Raw genomic sequence first — 22,740 nt, forward strand, 5'->3', positions numbered from 1 at the left:
CATTCAGAATAAACAATAAATTCGATTTGTTTTTCTTTTATAGGTTTTATATCATGGTGTCGTATATTATATCTTAAACATCATCATGCTCTTACAATACAACGTTTTTGGCTGTATATGCCCGTCTCAAATAAATTGAATGACTTTAAACATTAATCGTTATGTACTTTTTGTTTTTTAAAAAAAATTTACTCAGTAAACATTCACAGCTTTTGCAATGCCGAACAAAGATGAAATCGAACCGATTTTGTTTTTCAGTGCGTGAATGCGATTTCAAGACACTAATACGATTAGTTACATTATACGATTACATTGAACATATAGATAGATTACTATATATATTAGCATATATATATATATTTATATATGTGCGAATACGAAAGAACTATTTACAATTATTCATAGACTTGAGCGCTACAAATACAAATTCATTGAGAACGCCTACAATAACGCAAACGCTTCAACATTCGCGAGCGACAAATAAATCTTATACGAAATTCTAAAATTACGACCTTATACTGATTGGACGCGTGATTTTCTGTTTTTCTTTAATTTTTTTTTGAGATTACGAATATCGAAAGTATGGATTACGATTACGCATGAGTGAGTGTGTTTGCAGCGAGACGTACTTAAAAGCCTACACAAAAACTTCATATGGAATACGCTTATTGGAGATAGTTGAGCATTAGCCAGGGCCAGGCTCAAGCTTCGCCGGCTAAATTCGGCCCACGACGGCCTTGTTTTTGCGCGTGGGCTGCACCGATAGAGGGGGCACAACCAGCAGCTCCGACTGCGTGGATGGCGAATTGCTGCGCATGCTGGCACAATCCTCATCGGCTACTTCCTGTTAATAAGCATTGGATATAGTAAATACATATATTTCTATATACCACTCGAGCTTACATTAATGTTGGTACAGCTGGCCAGACGCATCTGCGCCAGCTGCGAGGCGGGCGTCAACGAGTTGGTGCTGCCGAAAGGCGAAGTCATCATTGTGGACACCGCACGTTTCAGCTTGTTGGGGGTTTTGTTAAAGGAAAAGGCACGTCCCACCTGCAAAAATACAAAAACGTATTTAGTTTGTTGCGACTATCTCAATTAGTTAACGAATGCACCTTTAGACGCGTCTTGGCAGCCAATTTGAAAGCCTTGCTCAATGTGCTGACATTTACATCGCTGATGTCCACCTCCAATTCCAGTGAAGTGCGACTCAGCAGCATTTTGTCCTGCAAAGGATATTAGAACATTAGTCAGCTTATATAATTGATTAGCTTTGGAAACACTCACGGCATCTGTGCGACACGTGTGCGCTGCGATTTGCATGCACAACTTTTTGAGATAGACCAGCTTATCCGTTTCCTCGTCAATGATGCTGAAGGTGTAGAGCTTCTCCTTCTCGCCACGCTGCAGCAGGCCAAAGGCACGCGGACTGTCCGTAACATCGATGACAAAGCGTATCGTATTCAGCGATATCAATTTTATGTGCTTATGCGTTTTGGCCGTGCTGGGCGATTTGGCCGTGTTGAAACCCCGCGAGCGCCGCTTGCACAGCTCTATGGAATCAGAGAACAGGTACAGCAATAGAATGTCGCCACGCCCACTCAGCGAATCGGACAGCTCGTTGACCTCGCACTTGGAGATGAAACTGCGATTGGAGCTGACCAGGTGTGCCGGGCAGCCATCGATATCGTTGAATATGTCAAAGATGGCCATGCGCGACTCCGTACGCCGTTTGTCCTCGTTGATGTGCAGCGTCACCTGCTTGATGGCCTTCAACGCCTCCTCGAGTCGCGCATGATCCGCATTACTGTTAGCCGTGTGCTTCAATATATCATTCAGCAGCAGACTGATGCTGGGTAGCCGCTGCACAGGCCGGATCATAAGATCCTGCAGGCTCTGACGCCCACACTCTGGCTTGGTTTGGTTAATCTTGAGGAAGGCGTGGAAGCGTGGATATTCGCGATCACAGTACTGCAGCTGTTCCTTCATCTGCTCGTAGAAATTCACGTAGGGTGGATAGGCTTTGATCAGGTCATCGCGATGCTGTATAATGATATCCCCGATGAGGCAATCCTCGCGCCAATTGGCATGCAGCTTGCGCAGATGCTCCAGCATGCTCTGATGCACCTCGTGAATGGGCAGAAAGTTGCCAAAAATTGATTTGATCTCCGATTTATTAAGCAACGGATCATTCGTTTCGGCCAGCTCCTCCAGTTTGTTTTTGAACAGCTGCACGGAAAGAGGGAGAAAGATGTGAGTATTGTGTGGTAAGGATTCAATGCGACAGCTCTTACATTCAGTATGGTATCTAGGATGCCCACATAGTTGGACTCTGTGGTGAAGAAGTCCATAAAGTGATTGAACCGCATGGATTTCTTGGTGGGCGTGGCCTCGCTAACCTCTGGCTCCACATGCAGCAGCTTATCATTCTCCAGTTTATCAGGACTGGTGGTGCAGTCAAAGAAGCTATTCGACACGGACAAGAGGCCAGCATCCGACACCGAAGACCGTCGCTTGCCGGAGCCCAAGGGCGTTCCCTCCAATTGGATGCGCTGTGAGAAACGCTTCCGTTTCCGCTTGTTAAAGCTAATGGGCAGCGAGTCGCGACGATCTGTGCTGGGCGTATTCGTAATGCTATCCAAGTACTACAGATAAATTGAAGAAAGATGAATAATTGATTTGCAATGGGTATTCGATTGCACTTACATCGCCAAATAGATAATCCATCTCGTTGGCGTAGCCATTCTGTATGGTATACCAGAACCAGTCCGATTTCAGAATGTGAGTATTATGATTCTTGGGCTCCGGTTTCGACACAGTCGTGTGCTCGTCTACAACCTGATGGGCGGGCGATAGATATATATATATATATAGATCAGTAATGCGGCTCAACAATTTGATTGCAAATCAAAGAAAATTATAAACCATGTGGAAATGTGCAATGTGAGCAATGTGATAAAAATAAAAATGTTTTGTTTGTTGCCAAATGCATTCAATACAATCTTAAATCAAGCGTCTAACTAATTTAAATCTATTGTACAGTTCACAAACGCAGCACCAGCAGCAGAGCAGAGCAGCACAATAAATTATATACATTATGGAATCTGTATCTGTATCCGAAACTGAATATGATTTTGATTTGAATTATTTGATTTCAATAATAATTTCAACAAAATATGAGCAAACAAAACATTTTTAATGCACATTTTTGGCAAACACTTTGAAACGGGCATAAAAATTGCAAGCAAAACAAAGATCATAAAACAATAGAGTAGAAAAATATAGAAAAAGCAAATAAAATATGTATATATGAAATTGTTTATCTCGAGAATTCCTGCCATCGAATGTACTGAAACATTTGTGCAAATATTTGTTAGTCTATACCAAACGCCCAGCCTTTATGTACATTATGTTTATTTGTTATTATTATAATCTTTTTTTTTGGCCCCTATTTTTTTGGGCATTCTTGAAGGCATTTTTAACATTTATTCAAGCGGAACGTGTGCTGTTGATTAATATTTATTGTGCTGTTGTTGTTGTTGCGTGTGTGCTCGGAAAACAGTTGGAAAATAGAGACAGTAGCATTAGATATAGAGATAGAGACAGAGACAGAGAGATAAATAGATAGAGAGAGTGAGAGAGATTAATAGTGAAAAAAGTTATGATAAAACACCGCACCCGAATTATGGCTTAAAAAACTACAAAACATAACCATAAACAATTAACATGTAATTTAATAAAATTTGTTGAATTTGGCCTGAAAATGGTTAAGAACAAAAGACGTGATCCGCAGCTCGTTAAACAGCTGAAAAAATGTTGAAAATGCGCGACGAATCGAACAAAAATAGCACAAAATGTTTCAATGCAAAAGGCACAGCGAGAAGCGTACGAAATGGATGAGAAGTTCTCACACGAAATATGAAGGCGAATGGAGAGTAAAGAAACTGCTGAGGCTCAAATGGGTGGCTCAATAAATGATGAATGAGAGAATTAAGTTACATCAAGCAGTTTCTTTAAAAAGCCATAAACAAAGTGTTTAATTAGCTTTAATTGTATAGCTTAACAATGTCCTAGAGAAAATGTTTATGCTGTGCCGTTTCAAAGTGTTTCCAGGTTTTTTTTTTTTAGGTTTGCGGATTTTAATCCATTTAAGTACCATTTGCTCATCGCCAGCGGTCGTCGACGTTGGCAGCTTGGCAGAGTCCACGGGCAGAGCGATCAATGTTGATGATGTTAATGATGATGATGTTGATGATGTGATTGCTGTTATGGATGAGCTGATTTTCGAGGGCAACAGGACCGAGGCAGAGGCAGTAACAGTCGTTGCCGAGCAAGCGTTGACCGTATCTTTGGTAGGGACATTGGCATTGTTAGTTGTTAATGTTAGGGAGCAGCTGACAGCAGTTGTGCCTCCACCCGCCGGTCCAAAGAGACGCTTTGCTGTTTTCTTAGAGGACGATGCACTGCCGCCGACGCCAAAGCGCTGCAACGGCGCCTTGGGCGTCTTGAAGCCGCTATCCAATGGCCCGCCCTCTGGCGTGGCCTCTCGCTCGGCGCGGCGACTGCTGCTGCGCGTGATGCGATCGCAAATGCTGCGCAGCGCCTTCACAGGCTTCCTTATGGACTCGTTCAGCGTGCTGTTGATGCTGGCCAGCGAGCACACGGAATCATCCGCCTCAATGGTCTCGCTGCCCAGAAACGTGGATGCATCGGCGACGGCAATGGAGCTGCGACGCGTGCGCAGCGTCTTGATGATGGGCGTGCGATCAGCCACAAAGCTCATGGAGCGCTTCAGGGTGCGCGTTATGGAGCCCGTGCGTATAAGCTTCGGTTTCTTGGTGCTCGCGGGCAAGGCAAACGAGTCCACAGACATCAGCGAGACGCTGTCGAAGCTGTCGCGTTTGCGCTTCAAGTCATTATCGGCCGCTGCGGCCGTCAAGTCATCCGTTTCCATGTCGCACTCGTTGATTGTGTCGATCGTTAGCAGCTTGGCGGGCGCAATCAGAATTGGTGATAGTCGCTCCTCATTGTCTTGGAAGTCTTCAGCGGCCAGTGGGCTGCCATTGCAGCTGGTGGGCGTGCCGCTGGCAATAATAACATTCGATTGCCTGTTGCTCTTCGGCGTGCTCGCCTGCACATCCTCTTCGTCCGCCGAGTCGGGCAGCGGCAGCTCCTCCGGCTGCTGCATGTCGCCCGACTCGACAAACAGACGCTCATCGAAATGTATGTCATCGAGTTCGCCAGAATGATTCTCTTTGTCCGACACTGGCTGCTGTTGCTGCTCATCCAGTTCGTGGTGCAGCTGATGCTGCCGCTGCTGCTGCTGCCGTTGGCCTGCCTCATCTGTTGAATCTGCTTCGATTTTGGGGGACTTGGGGCTGCTGCATATTTGGGGTTTAGTGTTAGTGGTGTGGTTAGTATCAGTGCTAGTGCTAGTAGAGCTAGAGCTAGTGCTTGTAAGGACAGCGCCCGTATTGGGCATCACCTGCAAGATATATACACAAGAGTCAGCCATAAGACACACAAACAAACAAAACGTTTAAGCCAAATGCCAAAAAGGTGAGTTGCATGCAAAATAGAGCGAGTGAAAAAATGATAAAAAATAAAAATAAAAAAACAATTTAAGTAAAAAAGTGCCGCAGTTTTATTTCGGGGCACAGAACTCACGACATGCGAGCACTCGGGATCATCCAACTCGGCACAGACGCCACCATTCTCCAGCAGCACATCGACCATGTGTTGATGCTCCTCGGCGGGGAAGCCAAAGAAGCAAATCTTCTGTCCCTCGAATGCCTTTAGTCTGTGCGCCTTGGTGAAGTTATCCTGGGTGGCCTCAAAGCCCAGCGAATTGCGAGCGGACCAAGCGGCATAGACCCAAGCGGGACGCACCACGGTCAGACGAAAGGTTTTGGCGTATCTGTAAGTGGACAAACAATTAGAAAATAAACTCCATTTGGTCTTATATCAAATACATTCCCTTTACTCTATACTAAGTTTATATGGTAAAAGGTAAATAACTTATGATTTGACTGATTTATAAATATCAGAGTTTGCAAATTACTGCTGAACGTTTCTCAATGTCTGATAGGTGTTCTTATAAACTCTGAGAATCGATTGCGTCGGTTCCTCAGAGAGATTGAACAGAATACACGAATAGTTCAACGTAGGCCGCTCAACCGAAGACCAAAACGAAAAGAACCGAAACCGTTTGCATAGAGCGGGAGCAACTGAATATGACTGAGTACGATTTACAGTTATTATAGTTATTGAAGGCTCTATACATAAACTCTCTATACTTAAACTTGAACTATTCCGCTCTTAGATTGTTACAATTTTGACATGTTCTATTCTTCAACAAATATATTGCATTTTAATATGATTTACAATAGAGCATATTGATCAAAATACAAAGATTTAAGATCATTACACAATTGAAGCATAGTGGAAGCTTTTATACAAATGTACTCTTCAAATCTATAACAACTGATCAATTTATTTTATGTTTTGACTATATTTTTGGAATGCACAAGCTATATAAATACGCTGAGTTACTTCTATAAAGTTCTCTCTTGCTAAACACACAGGCTAAAGTCTTTTCGCGATAGTGATCTGTTCCTTTGCTTCCAGCTTTAACACAATTTCAGCAGTCTTTCTATATACTTACTGATACTTTTCGCCGCCACTGTGATTGCATATCAAGTGCGTGGTCTTTGTATTCAAATCCTTCTTGATGCAACCGCCCATGGAGTGTATGAGATTCACCAGCTTTGTCTGAAGTCAAAAATATTTAAAATTATTGCACATTCATCTGATGGGGATTAATTATTCCGTTACACTCACCAGCTCATCCTTTTTGCGTATGCCCGTGAAGCAAGTGACTACTCCGCGCATCGCATAGTTATAAATGGGCCTGGTGTTCTGGCCCAGCGTCTGCTTCATCTCGGCCGCATACTTCAAAGCGGGTGGACCCAAAATGCTGAAGAGAGAGCGAGAGAGAGAGGGGAAAAGAGATCGTTAAATATTTATGTGGCACACTTTTGAGTTATGCAAGGCGATTTTTGTAATGCCCCAATTGACCTTGGCCGTTGCGGCGCTGTTGCAGTAGCCATATATCAATTATTCGAATCACTCAAGACTATAAATCGGTTATAGGCGCCTTCAATTGCACAAACACGAGACAGAGACACAGACTGAGGCGAAAGCACTGCCGTGCGATCAGGCAATCCACGAATGACTGCAACTTAACAATTCATCCGGTTCGAGAACAGTTGCTCTGTTGCGATACGATGCGATGTGATGCGACGCGTCTTTCCCACACACAAAGACAGCGACAGATAGCTAGATAGATATACACACGCGACACCAGGTGGCAATTGGGGCTGGGGTATGTAAACAACAATCAAAAGCCAGACGAATTCCCACTGAACTTTGACTGGAACAAGCAGCCTCAAACCCAGCCCCAACCTCAGCCCCAACCCCAACCCCAACCACATCTCATGCAGCAATCAATTTGTTTAAGGGCTTTTTGTTTATGACGAAGCACATGCCAGCCAGGCTGACTGTACAGGCTGTACTATACGGGCGTACAACTGGCCACGTACCGGAAGTTTTTATAAACAAATCAATCGAGCGGAAGTGGGCGGATGCTGCCCTGCCTCTGCCTCTGCCTCTGTCAGTCTGTCTGTGTGTGTGTGTGTAATTGTGTGGCTCGCCTTATGCATTTATGATATTTTTAATATTGAAATTAATTTATGTACATTCATCATTCACTCATGTGTTGTGGCTAGGACATACGCTGCTCTCAGCCAATCAAAATGGGCTGGGTCAGCAGCAAAAATTTTTATAAATAATCCAAAGTTCCAGGAAATCATTTGTTGGCAAAAATTATTGATTGAATGGGATGAGCGAAGGATTGATATGAAACACACTTAAGGTAGAAGATGAATCTCTTGAGAGCTATTTGAGTTTCAGTGAGATTTAACAAAATTAAATACATACTTCAATACAAACATTATTAATAGTTGAATAAAGTTTTCTTGATTTTTCCTTGCATAAATAAACGAGCAAAAAGCTTTCTTCTGATCTCTAGTGAAAGCTCGCAAAAAGCTCGACATTTTTTAAATAATTCTCATAAAAATAAATATATTTATTATAAGAAAGTGATATATGTAGACATAGCAACTGGCTGGCATACAGTAAATAATCGATTCGAAGAGGAAGAATCTAGAGATATACAATCTAAACTAGGTTAAGGAGGTGTGCATGTTTCAAGTATGAATATTTCAAATAAATATAGAATATATCTAGAGAAATTCAAAATAAAATATTGTATAGAGAAGAGTAGAGGAAGGAATATACAAAATAAATTATTATTTAGCAGAAAACGAAAGAATTCTTTGAGAAGTATAAATATATGGATGCTGATTCGGATTTGAAGCAATGGAGTTCTTAACTCACATGAATGCAGATTATTTTAATAAACACTCAACACTTTTCTTTTACACCTGAATTGAAATTTAGACTTTGGGCACATCAGTTAACTGCATTCTACAGTGCATATACTCAATCATACTACATTTTTAGTAACTTCTTTACACTATAATTGTTTAATTTGTTGCTTCTCACACAGTCGATTGCACAATGCGTTTCGTTTCAGTCTGTTGGCACTACGAATAGCAAACAGATTTGGAAACTTAAGACTCGTTTCATAGAGCACAACTAACACGCACTTCAATTTCACTGCGATAAGGCGAGACTTCTCACAGCTTTCACACAGAGTCTGGCTGCACACAAACCTACACCTGTCCCACCTGGCGCTTACCACAAATAGGTTTCCATCTATGTGGAAGCAGCACGCACACAAATGCTTAGACACACGTTAAGTTTATATTATTCAGTGGCACAGAGTATAGATATAAATATATATATGTATATATTATTAAACATTTATTGGTAAAAACGTTTTGCTGATTCTAACGGCACAGCTGAAACTAAACAAAAACACAACTGTTGCCGCGCTGTGAACTGTGGAAAATGATTGAGCCAAATGGCGAGCGTCGGCGGCTGCGACGACGACGGCAGCTGCGAAACGCAATGGAATGAAAAATTGTGGAAATAGAAAATGCCACTTGATGGCACACACTCAAGTGCCAAATGCCAAACACTCACACATACACACACACACATGCACACAGATAGATAAAGAAAGAGAGCAAAATATTACTGTAAGCTGCGCAAACATTCGAGGAAAGCCAAATGACAAAATGATAAACAAATAAGCTGGCAACCAGGTGTGACATTTGAATGTATGCAAAAAGAATATTTGACAAATAAAATATATACATTTAATATATATTATATATCAATGGAATTTCGTAGACTCAACACATGAGTGAGCAGAAGGAAAACCCAGGCGCAGTGCTTACTCAATGCAAAAAAATGCGCAGCGCGTGCTGCTCAGCTGAAAGATGAAAGACGAGCGCTAAAAGCTGACCTCCAATTGGAGCATATAATATACAGATATGCATATATATACATATACATTTATATATGCATATATAGTATGTGTTTATGGATTATGGAGAATCCATGAAGAACTTGTTGCTTATAAAGTGCGCTGATCTTTAACACCCAAACATACACCCGCCCACCCTTTCATCCTTCGTATACAAACATAACACTCGAACTTTGCGAGGGTCAAAACTATAGAGCAGTCAATGACAGCAAAGCGTTGCACCACCCCCCAGCCAGCTCCACCCTCTCGCACAATTAATTAGCCATGCTGAAAACTTATAAATTATATAGACACAGCTAGCTATACACACACACATATTGAAATATATTATTAAAAAAATATGTATAGTTTACATATATTTTTATTTTCTGCGATTTGAGGATTTTTCTGATTGGTTGTTGTTGTTGTTGTTGTGGTTTTTTTGTCAAGAATTTCCGACTTGTTGGCGACGCTTTTCACACTTTGCCATCGTGTTCCACATATAAAACATTTTTTATAGAATCGTGGCGCCAATAGATTGCTGCAATATGACGCACCCCCGCAGTAGCCGCAACTCCCACCCTCTCCTATATATCATATGTATATACATATATGTATATAGATAACCACCTCTGCAATCATGTGAACACGTTAGCGATTCATTTCGATTTCAGTGGAAGTACGCAAAGTTTTCGGCTTAACGAATTCCTTAGACAATAAATAAAAACGAAAATTTTGTCATAAATTTTCGTTGAGCAAATTTTCATTAAGAATTTTGTACTATTTGTGTTTTAATCGCTGAATGAATGCGGCCCCAAAATAGGCAATGCCCCCAAGGGGAACGTCTGTATGCAAGCGTATTCTTATGATTCAGTTTCTATATAAATATAACTCTGAGTACTTTTCAGTGCATACGATAGATCGTATAATTATAGCCAATGTGGTTGTGTCACAATTAACAAGATCTTTTTGCCATCAATTTGTGTGAGTTTAAGTGGCTACTATGTGTTTGTGTGTGCAATTCTGAAAATCCATTGAGGGAATTTTTCTCAACAGCTGTGTGCTCCCCATTGCATGCATTTTCGCGGGAAGCACCAAAAAGTTATACGGAATTCCGTGCACAGACAAAAGAGTCCATATGTTGCATAGCAATTAACATAGACTTCTATAGAAAGGCTTCACTTTAATTGGCATTAGAGAGGGAGGGAGATAGGTGGGGTGACATTTACATGTACAATATTACATAGTTGTGATATAATAGTTTGATAATGAACAACAATAATTCAACAATCGATATTTCTAGAGGGAAAATTAAATAATTTATAGGTCAATTTGTGTAGGAGGAAGGGAATCGTTCTCCGATTTGACTATTTAAACAGACTTTAAAAAAAAAGTTAAGGACAGAAATATACTGACAAAATCTACAGAAGTTGAAAAAAGTAACTAAATCTCATTCATCTTTGAAGTCTTAGCTATAAAAATGTAGAGAATACTGTTTATGATTGGCCACGCCCTTAGTAGGCGTATGTGGATAGTAGGGTACGAATATGTTCAAAATTAATCAAACCTCTATACTTCTAATAGGGCCACAATAATTTTTACTTATGCAAAGAGACGAATAGTTGAAAACCAATATACTCTCTTCACTTCTCTCCCTCCCTCTCTCTCTCTCTCTTCACTTCTCTCCCTCATTAGTATAAGAACATAGAGCTAGTCCGTAAAGTCTTTTTATCTTCGTATGCAATAATTTATAACTCAATAGTAAAACCATTTAATTTCAACATTAAAGCTGGCTGTGCCTCATAAAATATTACGAATTTGCATTTGAAATCTGTTTACAAAAACATGAATGAGTAGGCTACTCTTCCGCTGAATGACAACAAATATATTTAGAATATAATTCTCAACTAATTGGCAACTATTTATAAGAATTGTGATGAACTTATTTGTGTGCAAAATGCCATAAAAAAGCATCCACTTATATGCTTCATAAACTAAAAACAATTTAATGGCAAAAAAGAAAAGCAAAGAAAATCAGAAAATAAACAACAAAAACTAAGCACAAACAAACGAAAGATGAATGAAATTTTGGCAAATAAATAATACACGTAATGCCCCCCTTCCCCTGGCTTCCGTTTCATCTCTAGTGCTTTTTTACATAATTTTAAACAAAATAAAAGGAACAGAACTGATGTTTAACACGAAAGCATAGCAAAACAGGCAATGCCCACAATGCCCCAGCTTCTATCTCTCCTCCTCCATCTTCCATCTTCCATATGCCACAATTTGCAAACCCACAGCAAACGCATTTGTTGACCTTGAATATGATCGTAAATAAATAAAACAAAAAATTATTATTATTGTTAATCTCTAATGAGGCAGAGACCGTGCATGTTTTTTGTGTTTTTATACCCTGCCAATTATTGAATATGGGCAAGGGGGCTAGTAGACTAGAGTATAAATAGATTTTGGAATCTAAAAATGTTTCACTTAAGATTTGACAATTTTTATGCGTATCAGTGGAAGGAAGATCAGAATAGTTCAATTAACTTTCTGTTAGGGTATCTGCTAGTCGCGCATTGCTCCTCAAAATACTCTAGCTATTGCTGTTGTTGTGTTTGTTGTTGTCTTGTTTGATTTAAATGTGGCTATTACTGCGCAGCGGGCAAATTAATCAAGCGTGGTAGAAACTGTCGCACAAGCCTCAAATTTGACAACAATTTGTAGGAAATTTGCAGAAAATCAAAAATAGATGCGAAACAGAGTATGCTGAACTGAAGTGTACCCTGTGATGGGCAGCAAATGAAAGATAACAAATGGGAAACACTTGGGATACTTATGAAAGTTGCTAAACTATTTGAGACTTTGTAAAGTAAGTTTTCTTGAAGAAAACTTCATTTCAAGTCCTCTCCCACTTCTCTACTCCCATTTCAATACGCCCTCCGCCCATGCCCAACAATTTTTGCTGGGTATACTAGGGCATTTTGAAAAGCGTGAATTGTCAACGGATTTTGGTTTTGGCGCTGTCAATCTCAACCCTCTGCCCAGCAGGGCGGGGCGTGTGGGAGTGTGGTGTAGAGCAGAGCGCACATGCGTGTGTCTCAATTTCAAATTTGGCTGCTGTTGGTGCTCCACTCGTGGCACTCCGTGACGCCACGACGCGTCTCATTCAATTTGCTGACATTATGCTCAGATATGTATTTATAGATGACAAAGATCCGGCCAAAGCAAGCCATACAAAAATAATAAAGCGCGAGCCAACAGTGATGAGTGAGAAGGCAACACTTACCATTCCTTTTGCTTGTGTATGGCATCAAAGATCTCGTCCTCAAAGTCCTGCAGCACATAGAATGTGCGCCAATCCGTATCGTTGATGATGTCCAGCCCCGTCTCCGACTGTATGACGGGCATGCCAAAACTCTCGGCTGCCTGCAGCGTCTCCGCATCTCTACCAGCCTCGCCCACCAGGCAGATGCGTGTGGGCAGCTTTGACATAATGGACATTTCTGCAAATTACCGAATGGGAGACGACACACAAGGCATTAGTACGATGTTCTATATATAGCTCGGAGCTTATAATGCTTAACTGTACAAAGAGGGCACGGGTTGTGCTACATAACCTAAGAATGTTGTTCAGTTCATCGGCATTTGCTTAAATAAGATATTCATCAAAACTTTGTATGCCAACTAATGCATCTAAAAGAGCTTTCGGATATTATTTTATATATACATACAACTATATCTTTTTTTATTTTTTATAAAAAGAAGAATCTGTATAAAACCATATCTAATATATATTTTCATATAAGGCATTCCATTCAATGGGTTCAGGGTCTACAAATTTATAAACTGAAAACTAGTCCATACACCCCACATATTCTAGTTTAATATACAATAGTTAGTAAATAAACAAGCACATTGTACCCAGATTTCCCATTTTCAATGGCAACTAACTACACTCTGGATTTAATGACTCTAAGTTGAAGCTAACATTTGATATATTGTGAATATATAATAGATAAACATGTGATTTGTTTATAATTGATGAGCTCGCTTGCTTGGTTGCCTTCAACCCTCGCACACGCCCTCTTGAGTAGCGCACTAAAAATTATTAAGTACACTTTGTTCAAGTGCAGAGTAGCAGCGGCGGCAGCAGCAGCAGCAGCAGGAGGCAGCGGGAGGCAGTGTAGATGGAGGGGGCGGAGGCGAACATATTCAAAGTTTTTGGCGCTATGATTTATGGCCATCACAGTGTATGTTGTTGCTATTGTCTATTCGTTTGTTTATGCAAATTGCGAACTGTTGCGCAAAAAGAAAACAAACAAAATGCAAGACAAAATAGAACCAAGAGGATCTCACTGTATATATCTCTGGGTCAGCAGCATCCGTCCACAGCTGAACGAAGGGCAGCGTCGATTATTTAGACGCAATTTTGTGAGCTGTTGACATCAATTTTAATTGTGATCGCCAAGTGCTGATTGCTGCCATTAATATTATTGTTTGTTGTCTATGGCTGCCTACCTACCCACCCGACCCCCCTCTGCGACCTTCAGATCATTGCCAACGTAGTTTTGACAAGCCAAAGCACAGAGAAAGAAAATGCACCCAACACAACCCAACTGCCCATCCGCCCATTCGCCAATCCGTCCACCCGCCTACACAATGAGCTCTACACAAGTTGCTCAAGTGCATACAAATTTTCCAACAGCCACCCAGCCTCCCGGCCCCGCCCCAGCTACCCCTACTGCTGCCTACCCCAGAATTGATTGCACATGCATTTGTGCATTAATTTTATCCAGAATTGTGCAGCTGTAACTGATGCCAATTGCGCTTTTGTATCTCTCTATCGAGGCAGACGCGTCGCCACTTGGGCAATTGAACAAAGTCCAGACTATACCCTCCATCACACCCCCGCTCCCGCTCCCTCTCTCTCTCTCTCTCTCTGTCTGTCTCACTCCTTCTCTCTGGTCCATACAGCATCTGCTTTCACAGTGGGTAATGAACAGGAGTTGTTGCTCTTGCTGATTTTTTTGTTGTCGCCGCATGACGCATGAAATTTTTAGAATAACTAAGTCTTACAATGGAAATTTATGGTCTCTCTATAACAGTAAACTATATAGTTTGTTGTGTTTACAAAAAGCCAACAGCTTTTAATACTGCAATACAGGAAAATCGTTTGTCTTCAACGCAGTAATTCGTATAATATCAAATGAAACACCTGAAGCGACCCAAACAACTGCGATAATAAATATAGGTGTTCATCATATAATCATAGGTATTGCATATACATACTATATAGTATTGAATTTATTGAATTTATTTATCGTTACAAGTTCAGTAAACAATATGCAACTGCAACAGCTATTAAATGTTTCAATTACGTTCCCAAGAAATTGAGCCAAAAACATATTTTTTCTTGTATAATCATTGTAGGGTAAATACTAAGAAAAAGTAAGTTAAGTATTAAGTTTGGCAAAAAATATATTAAACAGAATTTTCTTTTTCTTTGAAGAAAGCTGCTTCAAGCTATTATTCACTTTGCTTCTTAAACAAATCTATTTAAATTGTTTATGCATATACATATATTATATATTATATATAGAAAATATTACGCTTGAATTCAGAGTTTCGTTCCCTGGTCTGTTTGAGTTTGTTTGCGCCAAATTCCTTAAAGTGCAAAAACACGCTCTGAATTTCAATTAAATTGCGTACCACAAAATGCCCAAAGTGAAGTCGTTCGTTATAAAATGTGTTTGCTGTTTGTAAATTTGTGTGAGAACAACCCTGTGAGACACTTCCACCATTAACTGGGCTGGTGGTGAATGCCTGGCCTGTGTAATGAAATACCTGTAAAGTCCTCATACACTTGACATAGTGCGGCATGTTTGAGATGCGTCTGTTTGACTTCCTCCTGGGCTGCGTATGTGAAATAGGACCAAGCCTGACGACGAACCGTGACGATATTTCGCTGCTTGTTGCAGGCGTGCCCAAAGTCGAGCTGAGAATGTTGAGTTGTTGTTGCCACTGGCAAGTGCAACATGCTGAAGCTGCTGTTGCTGTTGCTGCTGATGTGTAAGGATCAAACTCTGAATTGCAACTAAAAGATCACCTGACAAAGCAGTCAGGCGGAAGCCACAGGTGTGCGCCCCCGTCGAAGCAGAAAACCCAATGCAAATACACGACACTCAGGGCAGAGTGCGAATCGACCCTCACAGGTGGTGGCTGACAGAGGGAAATAAAGTATTTACTTCTCTTCCTTTATTTTTATTTTGGGAAATTCCCTTTGCCGCTGCCTGCGCTGCTCACTCACTACTCTCTTCTCTATGCTGTCTCTTCTTCGTTTGCTTTGGCCCCTTGCCAAAGAGACATGACGAAAAACTAATTGAGTGACATTTGCATAATGATCAGCGTGGGGACTCTAGTTCTGATATTTCGCTAAAGGATTTCTCTGCAACAGACTCATCAAAGTGGAATCTTGTAATAAAATTACGTTGTCATCTGGCAGAACCTTGGCTCAGTACATTGCGACTACGCAGAGGCCTTCGCACAAAAATACACACACACGCACCTATACATATATGCAGATGCGCTTGTGTGTATGTAAGAATGCCATTAACATTGAGCCGACAGCCGAAAACATTGGCATGTGCGCGCGCTCTGTTAAGTATGTATACCCGGAAAGAGGGAAGAAGGACAGGCAGGGAAGAGCAGACATGCAAACGTGTGGTAGGTAAATCGCTAGGTCTAGTAACAATAACAAAACTAGCATGACAAAAAGAGAGAGACAGAGAGGCAGAGAACAGAGGGTGAGCGCACGTAATTTGTTGGTTGATCTACCTACAGTTAGGCAGGCAGGCAGCCAGGAACTTCGCCGCGGCGGCTGCGCTTTTGGTTATTGTTGTTGCTGGGTACAGTGCCGGTTTGTCGAGTGCGCAGCGGGGTGAGGGGTGCAACTACATTTAGCACACACACATATTATATGCGCGCAAATCATTCACAACGATACATAAATATGTTTCACACCGAAATAAATTTCAAAAAATTGAAAAAAAAAAGCAGCTTAAAATTCCCTGACTACAACAAGAAAGTACTAGCCAAGATATTTATTTGCTGGCTGTGACATATTTTATGTGTGCTTAACGCCTGCGACATTGAAAAATTAAAAATTGAAAAATATATATTTCTATATTTATATAGAAATAAAGACAAACAGCGGATGTGAGGCAAAACAGCTGCTGATGCCCACTCTTCTATTTTACGATTCGCGAACTCACCTGTTTTTGATTGCTCCTCGATGGTCTCCATTTCCTTTGAATTGCATTAATTTTGGACACACGAACACACACACACATACACTTTTGAAACAGCTTTCGTGTTTGATTTTCTTTGTTTTATTATTTAATGTTGGTTTGTTTGCTTTGATTTACTCATAGCTTGAATAATGCCCAATGCCAAAGCATCTTTGTTTTTGCACAATTAAATTGAACAACGCTTTGGTTAATTAAAAAGCGGCGCGCAAAATATCGCTGCCAAGCGCCAACAGTCACAATTTACACACACACTTACGCGTAGCGTGCACGCACACAATCGAATTCCACTAAATGCAGCCAGCAGAAACAGAAGCAGCGGACGGCGTCACTTTAATTTAGCACTTTTTGCAATCCTGTTTATTTTTCTTTTTTGCATACACGCGTTTAATTGCACAAATGTAGCTTGTAATTCGTATACAAATAATTACACTGCGCCTTGTACGTGTTTCAGTTTATACTTTCTTTGCAGCGCGTCGGAATTAAAAATCAAAATCAACGGTCAAACACGTCCGGTCGCACGGCTGTTCGTCTCGCTTTATTTTACATAAATGTTAATGCTGTCTGCTCTTCTACTCACAAAGGCACTGTTACAAAGGCGCCTTTAACATACAAAGAGACTGTTATACTCAAAATGGTACTCTGTTCAAATAAAACTCATCGTTAAGTGTTTATATTCGATTGCCAAAGCAGTGTTACCACACACAGTAAAATAAAAACTTAAGCGCAGACAACACTTGTTGCTGTGACGTCACACATACAAGCGCAGTTACGTCAATGCAGCAATATGCCCAGCAATCTGTCAAGCAAACCACCACCACCATCGCAACTACAACAACAAAATGACATTTCGTCAATAGGTCCATACATAAATTTGTCATTTTTTCACTTACACGCTGAAGTAAAACTTATTTCGATCGTTTTTCGCTTTGTGTTTATTTTGGTATATTTTTACCGCCCTTTCAGAGGGAGCATTTGAAAGTGGATTTTGAATAAAAGAGAATGCTTCACCAACCGCCGCCTCCGTCGCAGCAGCCGTCGCATAGCATCAAAATAATGTCCGGAGCCGAGGAGAATCGTCATTATCTGCGTGCCTTCATACAGACATATCGGGATATGCCCGTCCTGTGGGACACTTCTCTGCGGGATTACACGAATCGAGAGAAGCGAGCAGAGGCATATCAGCGCTTGGTGCCCATTTACCACTATCTAAAGCGAGATGCGACCGTCGAGGACGTGAAGAAGAAGATCAACACACTGCGCACGAATTATCGCAAGGAGCTGAAGGTCGTGGAGAGCGCTATGCGCACGGGCAGCTTGCATACGCCACGTTGTTGGACCTTTCAGGAGCTGGACTTTTTGAGGAATACAGAGAAGTTCCTCGCGGTGAATCCTACATTCAAGAACGAGCCCAGCTTCTCGTTCAACGAAAACTCCAGCTCGACGGCATCCTTCATGGAGCACAGCAGTGGCAGCAGCGCCTCCTCCTTGCATTACTCTTATCGCAGTGGAGTGGGTCAGACGCCGAACATCTCGGAGATGTTTCACAAATCGTTTGGGCATGTACAAAAGGTAGATCCGCTGCCACCGCCACCGCCGCCAGCAGCAGCGGGATCGGGATTAATGCACCAGCAGCCCGACTATTCAAATGCAGCAAAGCGAGCCAGGCAGACCCCACCCTGTAGTAGCAACGGGAACAACTCCTCCTCCGCCACCACAACTACAGTGAGCACGCACAACACGGACGAGCTGTTGAATATAGCTTGCGAGTATCTGGCGGGCACTTATCCGGAGGAGGAGTCCATTGCGCGCACTTGGACATACAAGCTGAAGCGCTTGCCTCGCGAGCAGCGTCTGCTTGCCGAGAGGTTCATCAACGAAATACTCTTTGAGGCGGAGTCCAACAATCTGCATCGTGGCTCTGTGCAGATCAACAACAGCTTCGAGCCCTACGTGCGCTTCGAGGAGCCGGCCGCTTGCCATGAGGAGCAGGACAAGTCGCAGAGTCCCAGTGTGCACACCTCCACTGAGTCGACGCCCAAATCGAAGTTAAGCGAACCAACGAATCCGGGCATTCGAGAGTTCTAGGATTAGGATTATAGCGATACGATTAGCTTTTAAGTGTTATTCAGTTTTTTATTGACATTGATGGCACGAAATACAAATAAGTTATGTGTAAATATCTACTCGTACGAGAACATAACGGACTAATCTACTCGCTGATAGTCCACGAAATTGCGTGTGAGCCAGACGTAGGGCGAGGCGCCCGCTAGGAACAGGCACGCGCCAATCACAGGTCGATGCAGTATCCAGGCCACCGCAGCAATGGTCAGCGACAGCGAGAAGGCGATCAAGAAGTTCCCAGTTACCGGATAATGCGAATCGGGCGCCAGGCCAATTAACAAAGGCACACGGAGCACTGCAAGAGGAGAGTAGAAGGGATATATTAATAGAAATATATGTAGAGTTAAATATCTTTATGCTAGTAAATATATGAATATATATAGTGTAGAAGTCTTTGGTTATCCACTCACATACAACCCTCAGCAGTTTCGTGTTGCAGGTAACGCCAAAGAAGATCAGGAGCCAGCCTATGAAGCGCCACCACCAGGTGTGCAGCACCTGAGTCCTATACTCCAATCGGAATACCTCCAGTGCGCTTATTTCGCCCGGATAGACGAGCAGCACGGACACTCCACGACTGGTGACATACGGCTCCACTTTGTTGCCCTGCAGGCGACCCACGATGCTGTACAGTTCGCCCTCCAGTCCCGCATAGGTGAAGAGCAGACGCAGATCTCCTACTTCCGGATTGAACACATCGCTGGTGTGATAGTAGAGACCCAGATGCAGCTTGATTCCGCTGTCATCCGGCCTTATGTCCGAGGTCAATTCGTGGTAGTTGTTGAACTTGTTCTTCACAGCCGACCCCAGCTCATATTTGCCTATGTAAACCGCATCGGCCACCTGGACGGCACTCTCGATGGGGAAACGTTGTGGATTCGTATGGCCATGTGGATTGTAAAACTGTCGCGAGTCCACGATCTTGTCCCGCCATTCGCGTGTATAGTAATAGCTTCGTGAGTCCGCCTCTGTGCCCACGCTCTCGCCGAAATTGTGCTCCACTGTTTCTTCCACCCATTGGTACATCTGTACGCGACGCCTTAGTTTCACTGCCATCAGCTGTATATTGTAGTCGGGCTCGGTGAGCGGCTCTCCACATATGATGGGCCCCGATAGATGTACAATCCGATTTTCAAAATTCATATCTTGCTCCTCCTCGGTGAACTGCATCGAGTAGATGTCTGCGTAAGCCTCATCCAGAGCCAACATCGTGTGCACCGCTCGCCCTTCGTTCCAGTAGAGAACACTGGAGCCGGCGATGAACAAGCCCAGGCCAAAGGTAGCGATTAGCCAGTTGCTACGAAAGGTGTCGCTTATCGTGGCCATGTTCAATTTTTAAAATACTTCATTTGTAATATAAATAAACAGCATTAATGCTGTGTTCGTACACTCGCCTTTTGCGACTGTGCGCACTCATAAGCTGCCAATTAGCAAAATGAACGCCGTTCTTAAGGTAGTATTTGTTAAAATCAGCTGTTCACAGCACAACCAGAAATAACGACAAAAAATTAAATAACCATACTTATAAGAATCCTGTATAATTGTTTTACAGCATGAATTGAATACCGTATATCAAAAGAAAATACTATACATATTTAAATTAATTATGAATTGATAAAGAATAAATCAACCGCATTCCTTCAAATTTTGCGCGGGCAATACCAAGCCGTCAATTTGCAAAAGCAACGCCGTTAATTAGGTCACAGCTGTCAAAGTCAGCTGTTCGAAATTCGAACACAAATTTTTTTCTACAAATTGAAATAATAATGTTTAGCAATAGCTTAACAGACTATGAATTCACAAAAGCATTTAAGCATGGCAAATTCTGTTCGGTTTACAAAGCAAATTGTACTGTCAACAATCGTGTGTTAGTTGTTAAAAAATATTCATTGGAAGTGGACGATGATGCCGAACTAAAGCGACTTTTCGCCGAGATTCAATGTTGTCGACAATTCAATCATCCCAATATCAATAAGATTTTAAATAGTTTTATTGTGGATAGCGATGTCTATGTGCTGCACCCGTATATGTGCTTTGGCACATGTGAACTTCTGCTTAAAACGACGTTCTGCAACGGCTTTCCAGAGACATTGATAGCATTGATATTCAAGGATGTCCTCGCCGCCCTTTTGTATATACACTCGAATGACTTTGTTCACGGGTCTGTGAGGGCTCTGCACATCTTATTGGACGGAAATAAGGCAGTATTATCTAATTTTCACGAGAGTCGCAGTTTTATAAAGCATGGCAAAAAGAAACCCGTCTTGCATGGCATATCGCACGAGAAGCATCTGAATTGGGCTGCTCCGGAAGTTTTGGATCAAAATATTCATGGATATACGGAGAAATCAGATATCTATTCCGTGGGCATAACGGCATGTGAGCTGGCTAACGGTATCCAACCCTATTTCGAGACACAACCCACGCTAATGTACACAGAGAAAATACGTGGAAATGTGCCGTCCTTATTAGATAGATCGACGTATACTATGCTCCTGGACGACCAGGGCAAAATTCCATTTGAGAATGCGACGACGCGCCGAACCTATGATATCTACAGCCAACGTGTGCTTTCCGACGATTTCCATCAGTTTGTGGAGATTTGTCTGAATCGCAATGCCGAGAATCGCTGGAGCGCCAAGAAGCTGATGACTCACGCGTTCTTCAAGCAATGCAGACACGCCTCCATCACGGATTACATTAAGAAATGTCGATCCGAACTGGATACCAATTCCATAATGGATGATGATGATGCTGTCGGCATAATCGCATCACTCGATGATCATGCGCAGGAATGCCGAGAGGATATAGAATGGAGTTTTTAATGAATGAACTATATAAGATCTAAATAAGATAAATAAAAAAATGTTTTAGATACAAATCAAAGCGGAGTCAATGTTGAAATGCATTTACCTAATCTAAACAATAGTCAAAAGTCTACAATCTATCATTCAGACTAGCCTTATTTACAGTTGTAGATATTCCAATTCTATAACTACCAAAGCTGCCCGATAGTCCAGTTCTGTACATAATCCTAGATAGTTCATACCAATCCAATAAATCCTCAATTGTTATCCATAATTTATTTCACATAATTTGCTATATTTTATAAATTGTGGCTTTATTTACAGTACATAATCTAGTGTTATATATATGTATATGTATATTTATCCATTATATAGTTGCTCGATTCAAGCCAAAGCTAATGCGTAAGTTCGCCTTGTTATGCCATATTAAAATCCGTATTTAAAGTATCCAAAAATTTCTAAATTATAAATATCACTTTTTGCCTCTAAGAATAAAAATGAAAAATAATATTCGAAATGTTGGTCTTGTTTTCGTTTATTACGTATTATTAAACAAATTAATAACAATTAGACGTAATCGGTTCAACTAAAAATTAAAATTATTTAACAAATAACTAAATTAGAAATTGCTTTTTGAAACTTTGAACTTAAAATACAAATTTAACTAATTATTTGGATAAAAAAATCACGCACAAACGGGATCTTTAGTTTAGTTTAAGGTATTTGGACATTTCTATTGAATATATATATATGTAAAAAACATAACTTTCTCTGCTTCAAGAGCGCATAAAATGTACAAATTTTAATTTATATATCATTGAGTTATATAGCGAGCTATCACTGTGTTAAATAACATTTAGGTTAATTTTTTCATTTTTTTAAATATAAATATTTATATATGAAGCTAGTATGTGAAGCATAAGTATTAGCACAAGTCTGTTTGCCTAACCAAAATATATATGTATATATGTCTATCTTATGCTCTTGGCAATGCTCGGACGCATTGTAC

General features: G+C 41.3%; 4 protein-coding genes across 10 annotated transcripts; 2 read left to right on the forward strand and 2 right to left on the reverse strand.

Moving 5' to 3' along the window:
* Positions 1 to 20: 20 nt before the first annotated feature.
* pbl (epithelial cell transforming 2 pebble) lies at positions 21 to 17,366 on the reverse strand. 6 transcript variants are annotated; one of them, XM_018008620.2, is made up of 12 exons: positions 16,768 to 17,366; positions 12,783 to 12,999; positions 6,841 to 6,976; positions 6,665 to 6,771; positions 5,668 to 5,917; positions 4,157 to 5,485; positions 2,707 to 2,838; positions 2,295 to 2,645; positions 1,288 to 2,229; positions 1,116 to 1,226; positions 904 to 1,053; positions 21 to 844 (listed from the first exon to the last, which is right to left on the reverse strand). In XM_018008620.2, exons 1-12 carry the CDS (start codon positions 16,796 to 16,798, stop codon positions 716 to 718), a joined length of 3,885 nt encoding a protein of 1,294 aa, XP_017864109.1. In that variant the 5' UTR covers positions 16,799 to 17,366; the 3' UTR covers positions 21 to 715. The 6 variants fall into 6 exon arrangements, with proteins under 6 accessions (XP_017864109.1, XP_089325335.1, XP_017864113.1 ...); XM_089469209.1 differs by lacking the exon at positions 16,768 to 17,366 and adding an exon at positions 15,341 to 15,655; XM_018008624.2 differs by lacking the exon at positions 4,157 to 5,485 and having other exon boundaries at positions 16,768 to 17,364.
* Positions 17,367 to 17,434: 68 nt separating this feature from the next.
* On the forward strand, positions 17,435 to 19,314 carry LOC108614637 (uncharacterized). Of its 2 annotated transcripts, none has more exons than XM_089469241.1 (2): positions 17,435 to 17,660; positions 17,767 to 19,314. In XM_089469241.1, the coding sequence occupies exon 2, from the start codon at positions 17,803 to 17,805 to the stop codon at positions 18,886 to 18,888; it is 1,086 nt and encodes a 361-aa protein (XP_089325367.1). In that variant the 5' UTR covers positions 17,435 to 17,660; positions 17,767 to 17,802; the 3' UTR covers positions 18,889 to 19,314. The 2 variants fall into 2 exon arrangements, with proteins under 2 accessions (XP_089325367.1, XP_017864335.1); XM_018008846.2 differs by having other exon boundaries at positions 17,440 to 17,701.
* Positions 18,916 to 20,373, reverse strand: Tmem43 (Transmembrane protein 43). The gene is made up of 2 exons (XM_018008845.2): positions 19,335 to 20,373; positions 18,916 to 19,219 (listed from the first exon to the last, which is right to left on the reverse strand). Exons 1-2 carry the CDS (start codon positions 20,248 to 20,250, stop codon positions 19,008 to 19,010), a joined length of 1,128 nt encoding a protein of 375 aa, XP_017864334.1. The 5' UTR covers positions 20,251 to 20,373; the 3' UTR covers positions 18,916 to 19,007.
* A 139-nt stretch (positions 20,374 to 20,512) lies between these two features.
* Stlk (Ste20-like kinase) lies at positions 20,513 to 22,248 on the forward strand. The gene has a single exon (XM_018008384.2). The coding sequence runs from the start codon at positions 20,691 to 20,693 to the stop codon at positions 21,747 to 21,749; it is 1,059 nt and encodes a 352-aa protein (XP_017863873.1). The 5' UTR covers positions 20,513 to 20,690; the 3' UTR covers positions 21,750 to 22,248.
* The last annotated feature ends 492 nt before the right edge of the window (positions 22,249 to 22,740 follow it).

This window comes from Drosophila arizonae, chromosome 4 (assembly GCF_054131065.1).
Source record: "Drosophila arizonae isolate 15081-1271.41 chromosome 4, UAZ_ARI_1.0, whole genome shotgun sequence".
NCBI classification, from domain to species: Eukaryota; Metazoa; Arthropoda; class Insecta; order Diptera; family Drosophilidae; genus Drosophila; species Drosophila arizonae.

Coding starts and splice junctions, on each gene's coding strand:
- LOC108614637 (XM_089469241.1), top strand. CDS start 17,803: ATGCTTCACCAACCGCCGCCTCCGTCGCAGCAGCCGTCGCATAGCATC.
- Stlk (XM_018008384.2), top strand. CDS start 20,691: ATGTTTAGCAATAGCTTAACAGACTATGAATTCACAAAAGCATTTAAG.
- Tmem43 (XM_018008845.2), bottom strand. CDS start 20,250: ATGGCCACGATAAGCGACACCTTTCGTAGCAACTGGCTAATCGCTACC. Junction 19,220..19,334: donor GAAACTGCTGAGGGTTGTAT/GTGAGTGGATAA, acceptor CTCCTCTTGCAG/TGCTCCGTGTGCCTTTGTTA.
- pbl (XM_089469209.1), bottom strand. CDS start 15,533: ATGTTGCACTTGCCAGTGGCAACAACAACTCAACATTCTCAGCTCGAC. Junction 6,772..6,840: donor TACGCAAAAAGGATGAGCTG/GTGAGTGTAACG, acceptor TTTTGACTTCAG/ACAAAGCTGGTGAATCTCAT. Junction 2,230..2,294: donor TCCTAGATACCATACTGAAT/GTAAGAGCTGTC, acceptor CTTTCCGTGCAG/CTGTTCAAAAACAAACTGGA.